Below are 13,547 nucleotides of genomic sequence, written 5' to 3'. Positions count from 1 at the left end.
CCGGCGGCGTGGCCTTGACTTTCCGACTAACGGTTGATCGGCCGTCATCATTTCAGGGTTTCAGGGGACATTGGTATTGAATGCCTTGCTCTCGTGGGATAAATACTACGGGTTTTAGAAATTGATTATTACTTGGCTTTATCTAGATACAAAATTGGAATTATTCGCAGTATAGCCAAAACATACAAGGAAAAAATGGCCAGCATTCCAGGGTTCCCTTCATTGTAGGACCATGGGAACCCAACTTGAGACTAAAACAACGGTTGGATTTCAACCCAAATTCTGATCAAGAACATCCAAAAAGAAAATCGATGATAAAATATGGAAGCAAGAGGCGCTGCACAGCAGGCTAGTTGCCGATTATTGCAGATGGGCAACATACAGTGCAGCAAACGAGCAGCAAGACTGAGGACAAGTAAGGGGTATCTATGTGGACAGACAGCAAACAAAACGAACGCAACACCAGAGCCAAAATCACAAATAATAATAAGAATACGTGGTTCCAATCATCTCCTCCCATCTCTTCAAACTCAGCACGGATGGCTATCTCGCCTTCATGCGGAGTAGGCCACCAACCCGTCGCTTGAAGGGTATTCGGCTGTCATTGTCGCTGTCATTGTTGGCTTGGGTTCCTCTTGCCAGTCTCGCATCAGTTCTTCCCGGACGGTCTGACACCAGGCGAGCAGGGCAGTGTCGAACTTCTTCCAAGCCTCGTCGCTGTTGCCCTGCACCACGCCCATTACATCCATTTCCAGCTTGGTTTCCCACCGGATTTCTGCAGCCTTGATCCAATACCGCAGGTTCTCTGCACATCGGTATGGCTTGGCCACATCTTCATGGAAGGCCTTGATCTCACAGAAAGGCCGCTTGGATTTTCTCACGGCCTGGTTGTGGATTTGCACAAGCTCTCGGCCGTCTCTAAGCCGTTCCAACAATGGTGTGGGAAGTGAAGCATCCTCGGTAGATGTCCAGGTCGGGAGTGGCGTATCCGTGTTCAACAAGCTGCGCAGAAAGCATTCCTCTCGTTCCCGTTCTCTACCTGTCCAGTCGCCCTTGGTCCAAACCCAACTTTCCCGTTCCTTTGCTTCCTCCTCTTCCAGGACGACTTCTTTGGCCACCATTGCACGCACGTCGGACATCCAACCCATAATGGCTGTTCGCTCTTCCTCGCGCAGGCCACAAACGAAATTCCTACCCGCCCATCGTTTCAGGACTTCCAAAACGTTGAAAAGTTCCTGTCGAATTTCACGTTCGTGCTTGATCGACGCCAACCTCTCTGGGCTTTCATGGGCGGTATAGTATATTTTGGCTGCCCGTATCGCCAGCGTGACGACATCCAAGATCCGTAAGCCCTGAATTTCGGGCCAACTCTGCGGCGTTGGGGGCGCGAATGCTCGACGCACTGGATCATCTTCCGCGTCAGGGACGTCATCCGGCGACAGACTAATCCGGGGCGGTTTCATGTCTGGAGGGGCCTCCGTCAAGGAGCCGATCTGCTCTATATCCCTCTCAGCCTTGTCAACGGCGCTTAGCAGATCCTTTCGCAGCGCCTTAAGGTCTGGTGGGGGCGGAATATAGTGCGTTTTGATACTGTAAGTGCTGACGGTCGGCGGAAGCATGACCTCATCATTGTCATCAAAACCATCCTCGGTCGGATCCAAATATTCTTCTTCTCCATCTGTCGTTGGGCTCTGAGTCAGGTCGTCGATGAACCGAGCGTTTGGTGTCAGCAGCAGCCGGGGAACCTCGTCTTGGTTCGTTTTCTTCTTCTTGTACTCGCGTGCGTGCCCGCCTTTGCCGTCTAGCAGACCAGTTCTGGCGAAATAGTACTGCAAATGGGCAATGCTTCCCAAGCTCATAACACTATCGCGATGTCTAGCCGACTCGGCGAACTCGGCGCCTTGTGGGCGGATATAGCCTCGCCGCTTGGTCGAGATGGACACGGATGACCTGGCATCAGCGGATGTCGCGGACGAGGCCGACAGCGAGGAGACGGTGGAAAAGGTACGGTCCGGAGAAGGGCACGAGGAGACGGCCGGTGTTGGTGAGATAGAAGGGGAAGGCGAAGAGGCCCGAACTGGAGGGGGGTAGACGGTCTCTGACTCGATAGACTCATCCATTGCTCCGTGCTGTTTCGTATAGTGAGGGGAAATATTATGCTCAGACGACCCAAATAGAGTCAACACTCGGGGGGAGGATACAATTCAGTTCCCTATGAGATATATCCCACAAGCAGACGGATGTGAGAAAGGACAGGTTGTCGTCTGGTCGACCGTATTAGTAGCAGTGCTAATGATAATAATTTAATAAAAATAGGGATCACTCCTCGGTAGACTGGTGATGGTGATCGATCGACAAACGAGAATAATCTCGAAAGGGGCTTTTTTCACACTAAAAGGGGAAGCGGGTCAATTGGCTCGGTGCCTGGCAAAACACGTCAATAAAAGTCATACACGTATTTATAGAATCCTCGATGACAGGAACCTCCGGGTCGTGCTGCTTGTCCCATGTTTATGTTCTCTTTTCGACCCTTGGAGAGCCCCCAAATCCCACATCACCACTACGGCCTCTCCCCTATACAAATCCTGCCTTGTATGTACTTTGCGACGCGTTGGGGCTTTTCCTGTCTGGGCCTAGCGTGCCCCGTGTGCCTCACTGCCCCGCATTTCACCGGTTTCCTTTCCGTGTCCGCAATTCCAACTCCAACGTTGAACGCGGATCGTCATTATCGTCATGTTCCTTGTTGTTGATTCATGATTCAGTCTTTCAGGATCAGATTAGGGCATTTTTTCTGAGCAGAGACCAAATTTGGGGTTCTGTATGACACTAACGATGGCTGATTCCATGGTACTTGCGGCCACAAAAAGTGAGAAGAAAGGCACATGATTACGTTGGATAAGGGTAAACAGCCGATAGATTCTATCAACTCTAGGAGAGGAGACACATTAAGGTACAGGACGGAAATTCGCAGAAACAAATGACCCAGCCAGTTTTTCAAAAGCCTTGATGAACAAATAACGCTTAAACAAATCCGATCCAGCCGGATATCACGACGACAATGAGAAGGAATTAAAGAACTTCATGTCTCTCCCACCCGGTACTTCTCAGATTCTCGATTCCCTTGCTCACGCAGGCCTTAGCGGGATCCTTAATTTTGGCCGTGTACGGATTCGGATCCACGGTCTGGTTGAGGTTGCCCAAGGTGTGGTTTACTTCTCTGTGCTTCGCTTCGTCTGCTCGGATATAAAGTAGCAGGTCCTTCATGGTCTGCTGGTTTTCGGGCATCTTCCAGTACCGGACAGCCATATCGGGGGCTTCTACCTTCTCCCACTCTGGAAGCTTTCCAGCCTCAATTTCCTCAATTGCCCGCGTATAGGTGATGACTGCTTCTTCTTCGAGGTAGCCGACAAATCGGTGACAGATGCGTGGAGAGATGAGGTAGGAGAGGAAAAAGCCGTTGAAGAAGACACCCTGCGCTCCGAGAACCATGAGGCGCATGAACAATCCGGGCTCCGCGAGTTTGAGGAAGGTGAGCAAGTGCATACGTTCGTTGTATGCTTCTTCCAAAAGGGTTTCGATCCTGTACAAACATACGGTTAGTTGGGTTGGAGTATCAAAATGGCCACCATGGGATCATACCATCCGTTATCCCTCTTCATCCGTCTCAGACTTCTTAAATGCCTCAACATTCCTCCTACCATGCCCGGAACACCAGCAACGCTCTCAAGGAAAACAAAGCGTGTGAGCCACTTCTTCTCCGTCATGCGGAATTTGGCTTCATTCTCTCTTCCCTTGGGAGGATGGCGGTATCCCGTCACCAGGTCCATGCCCCATCGTAGGACACGGACTGTACCGAGCGCCACCCAATCAGCCCAGTCTTTTGCGTCTCGATGGGCGACTGTGACCTGCTTTATCTGTTCATCGTTGTAACTAGTTCAGTCAGCAAGATGAATTGGTACAGATGTCATGATGCGACATAGTACTTACACAGGATGAGTCCATGCTGATTTTATGTCGCTATGCAAGGCAGGAACTGAAGAGTCCTTCTTTGTTTGAGGTGTGGAAGAGATGAATCGCTTGTTGGCCACTTGTTGGCGATGTCTGGTGGCTAGCGACGGGGTGCCCCTCAGCCCAGCCACGGCAGCAGCATTTGCATAGCTTCGGACTGTGAGGTGAAGGTATGATTTTGGAAGTGATGCCACCCTAATGGGTGTTGTGACTGTCAGGGAATTCATTGGATTGGTTGATGCGTATGGATGATTGTGATCAGATCCGGTAAGTAGATAACTTGGAAGGATGATTGTGTTGCTTGATGAGCATGAGATCCCAAGAACTACTGTCTATTGTTTTGAACTTATATGCTTCTATAATCTGGAACCAAAAAGTGACTCAAACCCCCTCGTCCCGGGATTCAACGAAGAAGAAACTATCATCAGGGGCAAAAAAAGAAAACCCGATTGACTGGATCCAGACAAAGGTGTGCTCAACAAATCGAACCCGGTTGTTGAAAACTATGTTGTCATTTAGGCCTTCATCCGGGCCGGTTACGAAGGGGCAGATCCTGATCTGAATGACTATCAGAATCCAGGCCCGCTTGATCACTGGCCGGGTTCCTTGAGGCCCAATGGGTCTGCAACAGGGGTACGAACGGCGATATCTCGAACATACCTGGAAGTTACATCGAAACCACCAACACCAACGACTATAGACCTCGATGACAACCCTACAAAATTCATCTAAGAAAAAACCATTGAATACTCTATTTAATTACAACCCCAGTCTAACTGGAAGCAAATTAAAAATCCTTCCCATTATATTCATGGCAGAACATGCCCTCCGGTCGCTGACGACGTAATTTTCAATCGGTAATCAGAATACGGTATCATTTCCAAAGCTGTGCCACATGTGACCCCGGATGGAGCCGGGATTGCAGTGACGAATGAGTCAGCCAGTAAAACCCGAAGAAAAGTAATCGGGATCGGACAAGGCTCGGTCTCTCCCGGTGAAGCTGCAAATCTTCTGTCATTTGGCTGGCCTCAAAGCAGACACCGGGATGATTATGAATTATTTTTGTTTGCTTGATCTATGAATGGTGGATAAGCTTTGACGTGGATGTTTCATGCTTCGTGTATCGCGGCTCAGATAGTCACATGCGGGGGCTGTGACTACAGACAACTTGATATGATACAGTCTACTCTGTACTTCCTAGACCGGACGGACTGTTGAGAATTGTAATTATCAATAGAACCTTGTTGCATTCGACTAAGCTGCACAGGGTCATTCTCAGCGCCCTCCTATCTCTAAACTCAAGGGAAGGCCTGAAAGTGACCGGCCCCAAGAGGCCAACAGTACAGCCCGCAGTGCAAAGCCCTATGATTGCTATTAATAGGGATCTTCGTGATACTATACCAAGGCTGAGCAAGATGCTTACTCGCCGGAGTCACGAATAACACATACAGTCTACCTACTGACCCTGGATTTCGGTCCTGTCTATCGCCGGCCTTTTCATACGGGAGCAGGTCTGCTCCTTCTGGGATGAGTTTTTCTTCCTAAGTTCAATTACAGACAGCCTGCTGACCATCGTTTCATTCCAGGGTTAAACGTTTTAGTGAGCTCAGTATTCATTTACCAATCTTCATCTACCTTCCTGGAATCACCCCAACAGCCATCTATTACCCTCGGGCATTTGCCCTTGCTTCCCTTGAAGCCCTTCGAGACAAATCCGCAGACAAGAATGCTATCTCGTGGACGCGATGGCAGCTTTGCACGACTTGCCAGTCAAGCTAAGCCCTTATCTGGCATGGCAGATACAGCCTCCCGCATCTCGATAAACGCCATCGACATTCCCAGCAGCAGATCGATTTCACGCTTAAGTGCATGATAATGTGAAGCATCTTTGTGGAGAACTGTGGTCATGGGAGGAGGCAAATCGTGCAGGCGAATGCGGGTACGAGGCCACCTCGCTCCATTATCTCCTGTCTAAACTCCACTGCTCCAGTTCCCCGGTGCCTATGTGGCTCGCCTGCACCCGTTGTCACTGCATCGTCTATTGCAAGTCCTAACTGAACACACCTTGTGGCAGCTCCTAAGCGGCCGCTTGTTCGTTATAGGCAGTATACATACAATACTAACAAGCAAGGGTGCGTGAGTCACAGGGCTTCCACCCTTTCACCGGTAAAGGTAGGATAACTTGATTCCTTACGGCTACCCACCATGTCAGTCCAGCTCTAAAGTTTCGACTTCGCGTGCTGTCAAGGACCCAACTATTTTACCTCCCAGTGAAGCTCCTTGGCTAGCTAGTTTCCCAGTTATCCTCACGATAAAACTAGTGCTTGGATGAAGCTAAGCTTTAGAGGCAATCTTATGGCCCAAAAGGCGTAATATAGAGACCGGTATCCAGGCAATCTTGAGCAGCTCTCTAGCCACTTTCATGATGACAGCAAAGCCCCGAATTACATCTTGAGCCCGAGGGCCGAGGGAAGATAAACCTACGGAAAGAGTTACACGAAAACAAAGAGACGAGCAAACGTGCTACCGCAGCTCGCCAGACAGGGAGGTTGTTGAACTGATTTCGAGGATGGGAGGAAGCCACTAGCCCTTCAGGACTTAATTGCCTAAAAGGGTCATCGAGTGCAACATTAGTCTAGACCAGGCATCCTCACAATTTCATGCAGATGGATCTGTTCCCACTTCAGTATTAACTCATTCCATCCCAGGGGCCTTAACCTTGCCTAAGATGGCCCAGTTTATCATGTTCCCCAAGATGGTGGATTGGAGACGTCAGCCGGGACTTAAGTTGCTCCAGCACATTCTCTTAGATTTAGACTTGATGCTTGTATCAGTCCTAATCGCCAGATTCCACATTACCTTCCATGGCTGCTTTATGGGGCTATCTTAAGAGTATATGACGGTTATGTATGGATATGAAAGTAAATACAGAAAAGTGGTAATGGCCATCTTGACAACTGTATATCGGTCGTCTGATCTTTAAAACGAGCCAGAGTGTTAAGTTTACAAATACGTCAAAGATCCTCATGGGTCTTGATCTGTAATTTTATAGTGGTGGTCAAACTGGTTGCGATCACATGCCACTCATGCTGCATCTTTTCTCAATTGCCCATCCTTTCTTTTTATGAAAACATAAATCAATGAAGTAGACATTATCCCACAGGCAATACTAGCTAATTGGCCAACTCGTCATCCATATACTCAGGACACATGAAGAATACCGGATAAGCAAGCACATGAACATCAAGACACGCTTGGGACAACGAAGACCCGGCCGGAGAAAACCGGCAATCATCAACACCGGCAAGTTAAACGAGATTAAGCATGAAACGCAGATCAAGGCTCCGAGTGGAAGGCTGAATCCGAGGTCCGTTTAACCCCGAAATGATCTTCGCCATCCTGGGGTGTTAGATCTTTCTTCTCCAACTTGACGACATGTGCAAGACGAGGGCCTCTGTCGATGTCCTTTAGCAGCTTCTGTACGGATTCCGAATCGCCCTGGGCTTCTCCTTCTACCTGTGTCTGGGATTTAGTCTGTGTGATACTGCATAGAGGGTCTTAAAGCATGGTGATGATGATGATGCAGAGGCTATGTGTGACGAACCCTTCCACAGGTGGTATTTTTCACCCAGCCCTTTAGACCATGCTCAGTAGCACGCTTCTGTGTAAAATCACTGCGCTCAGTCAGTCGATTTCGTATGACACATGAGAGCGGGATGCAGAGTCGTACCGAAATCCAACACCTGTGAGACATTGAAATCGAGTCAATGATCACTTTCTTTGACGGTAATTACACAATATTCGGTGATGCATATGCTCCCATCACGATATTGCTACAAGTGAAACCAATGAAATTATTGGAGCTCTTGCCTTGGACAGTGCCGTGGACTTTGAATGCAATCTAGCCCAAGATATCAGCACGGATGACGTATGGTGGGGTAGAGGGAATAGTGTCAACTTGGGGTCTATGGTGGAGATACATACGCGAATTGCGGACATCATGAATGTGGAAGATATTCCCTAGAAGGACCAACCTTTGTGATATTGTTTAATTCATTGATGATGTTGATGACGATTCACTGTTTGATTCAAGGCAAGTTGATATCACCAGTTGAGTGTGGATTAGTAACTGTTGCCTGAGGTGTATATCTGATATTTATGGTTAGACTCATTGATTGACATACCGAGATAGGTTAGAGCGTCAGTCCAAATACAGCAATTATTACCCAAAAGGGCTTGACTGAGCCAGGATCTAACCAAATTCGATAATAGTTTAGCCAATCAGCGTTACTATTTTTGATTATGAAACTTAGTCATCCGAGATCTAATTCGAGGCGATTGTTTATGCAACCAAACAGCTGCACAGATAGCTATACAGCTACAGAGATAAATACGACTATGATAAATATGAGTTACAGTAATTAAGATCATATACGGAGTATAAGCACCATAACCGCACGGCTGCTGGACTGGTTACGATGAGCTCCTTGTACTACCCGATCTCCGCCCCTGAACCACTTGAAATGCTCCGTAATGCTCTCCGCAATCCATCAAGAATAATCTCACTGCTCCCCTCCACGCTTCTTTGAGGGGCTTGAGGGCACGCAATGCTGGTGCTAAAATGACGTCCATAATATCCTGGTTGCGACGGCTATACTCTCTCGACACTCTCGATACGCGATTCACCTCCTCTGCCAACACTCCTCTCAAGACAGCAGCTGACACGCGACCAGCCTCTGCCAAAGATGCCCGTGCAAATGCCATTGCCAGCGGTGCTTCGCCGTCGAAATGGCGAACGCCTGAGTTCTTCATCTATTATGTGGTCTTTATCGTTTTGGTGCCTTTGATGTTCAAAACTGTCATTGATGTTTCTCAAAGTAAGGCCAGGTGGATTCAGCTCCGGGTGCGGTGCTGAATGTTGATGCTGACTGAAACAACAGAGAGCCATCCGACCTATTCGACTTACGAAGAGCTTCTTTCACCTGGCTGGATTCCTGGCCGTCAAGTGGTAAGTTTCCCTGCACGTCTCCTACGGGATTTCACTAATGGACCCTTTCTGGGACAGGACAACTCCGATGCGCAGTACGCCAGCTTCCGCGATAACATACCCTACCTCTTCCTGCTCTTAATCGCCCACCCCCTACTCCGCCGTGTATATGATACCTATGTGCGCCCTTCCAGCACGACAGCAGCTCCTCTCGCAGGGGACGCTCGGCTTTGCCAACGTATACAATTCGATTTCTACTTTGCCCTGGTGTTCATCACGGCGCTCCATGGCGTATCTGCATTCAAGGTCCTCGCTATCTTGTATGCGAACTACAAGATTGCAAAATCAATTCCCAGATCTTACATCCCCGCGGTTACCTGGATATTCAACATCTGTACCCTGTTCGCCAACGAGCTATTTTCTGGATACCCGCTTGCGCGCATCGCTGCGTTTTTGGTGTCAGAGGTCCCGGGACAGAAAGAAGCCGCTCTGGTGACATGGGCTAAGGCTATTGATGGAATTGGAGGCATAATGCCCCGATGGGAAATTCTGTTCAATATCACGGTTCTGCGATTGATAAGTTACAATATGGACTACTATTGGAGCTTGGATTACCCAGCCGCGAGCCCCATTGAAGTAAGTCCTTCTTAGTTCTAACTCTGCAACTCATGACTGACAGCCATAAGAAGAAGCAACTCGATCCGGCGTCATTGTCAGACCGTGATCGCGTCAGAATCCCAGCGGAGCCTTCGGCATTCAATGCGCGAAATTACGTCGCTTATGTGCTCTACTCTCCACTATATTTAACAGGTCCCATATTGACTTTCAACGACTACATCGCCCAACAAAAATATGCGCCACCCTCTCTCACTCGCTCTAGAACTATTCTATACGGAATTCGTTTATTCCTCACTGTCCTCTGCATGGAGCTTGTCCTGCATTACATCTACGTCGTGGCCATCTCCAAAGCATCTCCGAACTGGTCCGCATACACCCCGGGCCAGCTCAGCATGATGGCCTACTTCAACCTGCACGTCATCTGGTTGAAACTGCTGATTCCTTGGCGCTTCTTCCGTTTCTGGGCTCTTCTCGATGGCATTGACCCACCCGAGAACATGATCCGCTGTGTCTCGGACAATTTCTCTGCCTTCGGCTTTTGGAGAGGTTGGCACCGCTCTTATAACCGCTGGATTGTCCGCTACATCTACGTGCCTCTCGGCGGAGCCGGAAGTCGCGCGAGTAGCGGTAAAGGCTCATCCGGCTTAGCATCCAAAGGCCGACAGATCTTCAACTTCCTCACCGTCTTCACATTCGTCGCTCTCTGGCACGATATCAACCTCCGTCTTCTTATGTGGGGCTGGCTCATTACCCTCTTCGTTCTGCCCGAAGTCATCGCCACTCTACTATTCCCTGCAAACAAGTGGCGGTCTCACCCAACGACCTACCGTGTTCTCTGCGGAGTCGGTGCAGTTGGCAACGTCTTCATGATGATGATAGCCAATCTGGTCGGATTTGCGGTGGGCGTGGACGGATTGAAGGGCCTTTTGGCTGGGATTCTTGGGTCTTATTCCGGCTTTGCGTTCCTGGTGTCGACTTGCTTTGCGCTCTTTGTCGGAGTGCAGGTCATGTTTGAGATTCGGGAAGGGGAGTTAAGAGCTGGTATTAACTTGAAGTGTTAACCTTTTTTTGTATACTTCACGGATAGCATATACTATGATAATTAGATCTCAGCTAGCATTATTGACTATGGACTGAAGCCGTCTTTTAGAGTGCCATGCTTGGCTAATTATTGCATTAATTGTGTACTCTATTCCTGGATTGTGTATTGATTTTTAAACATGATGAAAGCATAGACTTATAAACTTCATGCTTTCCTCGCAGTTCGGCAGCAGTTCTGTTTGCTTAATTCATGCTATCATGTAGCAAGAAGTTATCCCCGTTCAACGTATAAAAGACTCCTATGCACAGCATACCAGCCATAATGATGAAGCTTTGAATGCAGTGGGTATTCGACTGATTAGCCGTGATATTTCCCAAGAAACAAACCCCAGTGCAAGTAGCCTGGCGAGCGTCTTGTCCAGTATTTGGATTTTTGTTATCATCCCAGCTGCTTCTTGGGTCATGAGAATACCCCTTTCAATGTTGGGCTGTTATTCTGTCGAGTGAGAAGCGGGATGCTTCATATCAGCTCGTTTGAAGCTGATCGAGGGCCTGTTTTTTTGGCTGAAGTGCCAATTTATTCTGTAATTTCGGACTGATGTCGGGTTCATCGTATTTGCGGCATCCTGGAGATAACCCGTCAATGTAGAAGCCCGTGAAAAGACTCTCGATATCGATTATTGTGTGTATTGTTTCCCCGAACTGACTTTAAAAGAAAGCTCCACATCGTGAGTCCTCATGGACCTTATAACACTCAAGTCCACACGTTCTCACATGGCAGTTCTTGCATCGAATCTTTCCCCAGTACCCGCACATATTGCAGAAATGTCGGACTGATTTAACGGAGACAGGCGGGCCAGCGCGGGAGGCATTATAGGTCAGTGGCGGTTCAGACACGAGCGCCTGCATAATGCGATCAGACGGCGCGGAGGGGATATAGGAGCGGAGAAGAGGGTCATCGTCATGTTCCGATTTAATCAGCTGGTTCTTAGGCGTCGATTCTGTATCCGACGGTGCAACGCTAGGGGTCTCTGCCGGAGTCGAAGTTCTCGATAGCTGTGTCGTCGCTGGTGTTTGCTTTCTTTGTCGGGAAGATTCTGGTTTTGGGGTAGCGGGTGTCGTGCTCCGTCTGGATGGTTTTGTCACTTTGTTGACAGCTGCAGGACGCGCTGTGGTGGTCTGTTGGCCAGCTTGCGCCAGCGCAGCTTCTTCGTCATCGAGATAGTTTCGGAACGTCTTTTGCGACTGAAGGATGCGGCGCACGTTTGGTGTTACTTTTCCTCGCGTTCCTAAAAGTCCCAAGTAATCATGTCAGCAAACTACTCACTCCACGGGAAACAATATTGCACTCCGCGTGGATAGCCTCGCATACCTCTGCCCGCCGCGTCCTTCTGTTTCGCGGGGATTGGAATATGAGTATCTTTGTGGTTTTCTCGATCAAGCTCCGCTAGGTGTCGAACAATCGCATTATTCTGTCTCGAAGACACATCTGCACGGCCTGCAGGCTCTCGAATTCCTCGTTTCCTGCCGATGGCAGGCGTGATAGCTGCTTTGGCGGGATCGAAGCCCCTGTCGGCGACGTAGGTCCACCCGGGAGTGAGGTGGGTGGAGGAGTTGGGAAGAAGCTCGACGTGATACATGGTGTTTATGAACAGATAAAAATCATATTAATCGTAAGCTGCCTTATTGACGAGATATTCTGGTGATGGTGGAGAGATGGACTCTGCTTCTCCAGAAATCCCGTGTTTTTTGGGGCGTTTGTCGTGTTTGCATTGCTGGGATGATGACGCCACAGGCCGTCCATACTTTAAAGGGCGAAGGCAAATAATCTAGACATGATAATCTGCTTAATGATAGCTCTGAGAACTTTTAGAATGATAGATTAGATAGAATATCGTGTTAATAGCGCAGAAAATCTCGCAGATAGCAATCGACTCAGCAACGGCCAATGAGAATGCGCCCAATTGTTATTATTTTCGGGTCAAAACAAAGACAAGAACAAGCACCAGACATAGAGGCTTAAGTAGAAAGAAAGGAAAAGAAAAGAAAAGAAACAGGATATAAGATTACATAGAATCGCTTTCCTTGTTAGCTGTAGCTTATTTTTTCTTCTGTAGTTGGTCCATCTTGGTTTCCAGCTCCACGATGTACGTTTGGAGCCTATGCGTCGCTGATTGAAGGGCCTAGATGAGTAGCAGAGCACGTCCAAGTGGACGCGAGAAGTTGGTCAGTTTGGTAATCGGAGATATAAACGTGCAGGATAGAATAAACATGTGACGAAAGCAGAGGAAACAAGGAACGAGCCCAAAAGAGTGCCCTCGTGCCCCGCCAAGGGAAGTCTGCGAGGACACTGGACATAACTCAAGATGTTCGAAAAGGAAGCAATATCAGAGACGTACATTGATATCTTCATTCAGCATCTCGTTGGATACTCGGTATTCCCCGAGAATGTAATAATAGACAACTGCACCGGCAGCAACCGCCCCAGAGAGGAAGCCAAACATTCTGGTGCAACATGTCAGTCAATCCATATTGCACATGAATGGAATGGATGCTAATCATCCGACTTACCCTCCTCGAAACGCTCCAACTGGTTTTCTGGCAGGCAATGTGGAAGCCGCCGCATCCTTAAGAGACTTGGAGGTCGAGAAGCTGCGGACTGGAGCGAATCCCGGCTTTGCCGCTGAGCGTAGCAGGGGAAGAATTGTTCTTTGGGCAATCATTGTTATAGTGTGTATTTTGAAGTTGAAGATAATCCTTAGTAAGGTGGATCGGAGCAATAATGATGGTTATTGGGAAAAGAGTGGAACGAACGTGGTGAAGTTGGGATAGTACTTTGGCAGGGGTGACGTTGACATTTCCTCGGCGTTGACTCTCGGTTGAGATCGGCTAG

At 48.6% G+C, this 13,547-nt stretch overlaps 6 protein-coding genes across 6 annotated transcripts; 1 reads left to right on the top strand and 5 right to left on the bottom strand.

Annotated features, from left to right (window-relative positions):
* Positions 1-554: 554 nt before the first annotated feature.
* ASPWEDRAFT_120231 (uncharacterized protein) lies at positions 555-2,120 on the bottom strand (the record flags this gene model as incomplete). The annotated part of the gene is made up of 1 exon (XM_040828974.1): positions 555-2,120. The coding sequence occupies one exon, from the start codon at positions 2,118-2,120 to the stop codon at positions 555-557; it is 1,566 nt and encodes a 521-aa protein (XP_040684289.1).
* Positions 2,121-3,069: 949 nt separating this feature from the next.
* On the bottom strand, positions 3,070-4,235 carry ASPWEDRAFT_187989 (alternative oxidase; the record flags this gene model as incomplete). Its single annotated transcript, XM_040832200.1, has 3 exons — positions 3,070-3,580; positions 3,640-3,930; positions 3,988-4,235. The coding sequence occupies 3 exons, from the start codon at positions 4,233-4,235 to the stop codon at positions 3,070-3,072; spliced, it is 1,050 nt and encodes a 349-aa protein (XP_040684288.1).
* Positions 4,236-7,187: 2,952 nt separating this feature from the next.
* ASPWEDRAFT_46221 (acylphosphatase) lies at positions 7,188-8,094 on the bottom strand. The gene is made up of 5 exons (XM_040836720.1): positions 7,993-8,094; positions 7,879-7,909; positions 7,739-7,751; positions 7,613-7,682; positions 7,188-7,524 (listed from the first exon to the last, which is right to left on the bottom strand). The coding sequence occupies exons 1-5, from the start codon at positions 8,005-8,007 to the stop codon at positions 7,345-7,347; spliced, it is 309 nt and encodes a 102-aa protein (XP_040684287.1). The 5' UTR covers positions 8,008-8,094; the 3' UTR covers positions 7,188-7,344.
* A 535-nt stretch (positions 8,095-8,629) lies between these two features.
* On the top strand, positions 8,630-10,674 carry ASPWEDRAFT_55149 (putative glycerol:H+ symporter (Gup1); the record flags this gene model as incomplete). The annotated part of the gene is made up of 4 exons (XM_040838157.1): positions 8,630-8,885; positions 8,949-9,016; positions 9,074-9,631; positions 9,682-10,674. The coding sequence occupies 4 exons, from the start codon at positions 8,630-8,632 to the stop codon at positions 10,672-10,674; spliced, it is 1,875 nt and encodes a 624-aa protein (XP_040684286.1).
* Positions 10,675-11,362: 688 nt separating this feature from the next.
* On the bottom strand, positions 11,363-12,294 carry ASPWEDRAFT_32771 (putative HIT finger domain protein; the record flags this gene model as incomplete). Its single annotated transcript, XM_040833712.1, has 2 exons — positions 11,363-11,943; positions 12,027-12,294. 2 exons carry the CDS (start codon positions 12,292-12,294, stop codon positions 11,363-11,365), a joined length of 849 nt encoding a protein of 282 aa, XP_040684285.1.
* Positions 12,295-12,396: 102 nt separating this feature from the next.
* On the bottom strand, positions 12,397-13,517 carry ASPWEDRAFT_46218 (uncharacterized protein). Its single transcript, XM_040836719.1, has 3 exons — positions 13,226-13,517; positions 13,054-13,159; positions 12,397-12,837 (listed from the first exon to the last, which is right to left on the bottom strand). The coding sequence occupies exons 1-3, from the start codon at positions 13,375-13,377 to the stop codon at positions 12,754-12,756; spliced, it is 342 nt and encodes a 113-aa protein (XP_040684284.1). The 5' UTR covers positions 13,378-13,517; the 3' UTR covers positions 12,397-12,753.
* Between the last annotated feature and the right edge of the window lie 30 nt (positions 13,518-13,547).

The sequence above is a fragment of the Aspergillus wentii genome (genome assembly GCF_001890725.1).
Source record: "Aspergillus wentii DTO 134E9 unplaced genomic scaffold ASPWEscaffold_9, whole genome shotgun sequence".
NCBI lineage: Eukaryota > Fungi > Ascomycota > Eurotiomycetes > Eurotiales > Aspergillaceae > Aspergillus > Aspergillus wentii.
This window is presented reverse-complemented; position numbering and strand designations above follow the sequence as displayed.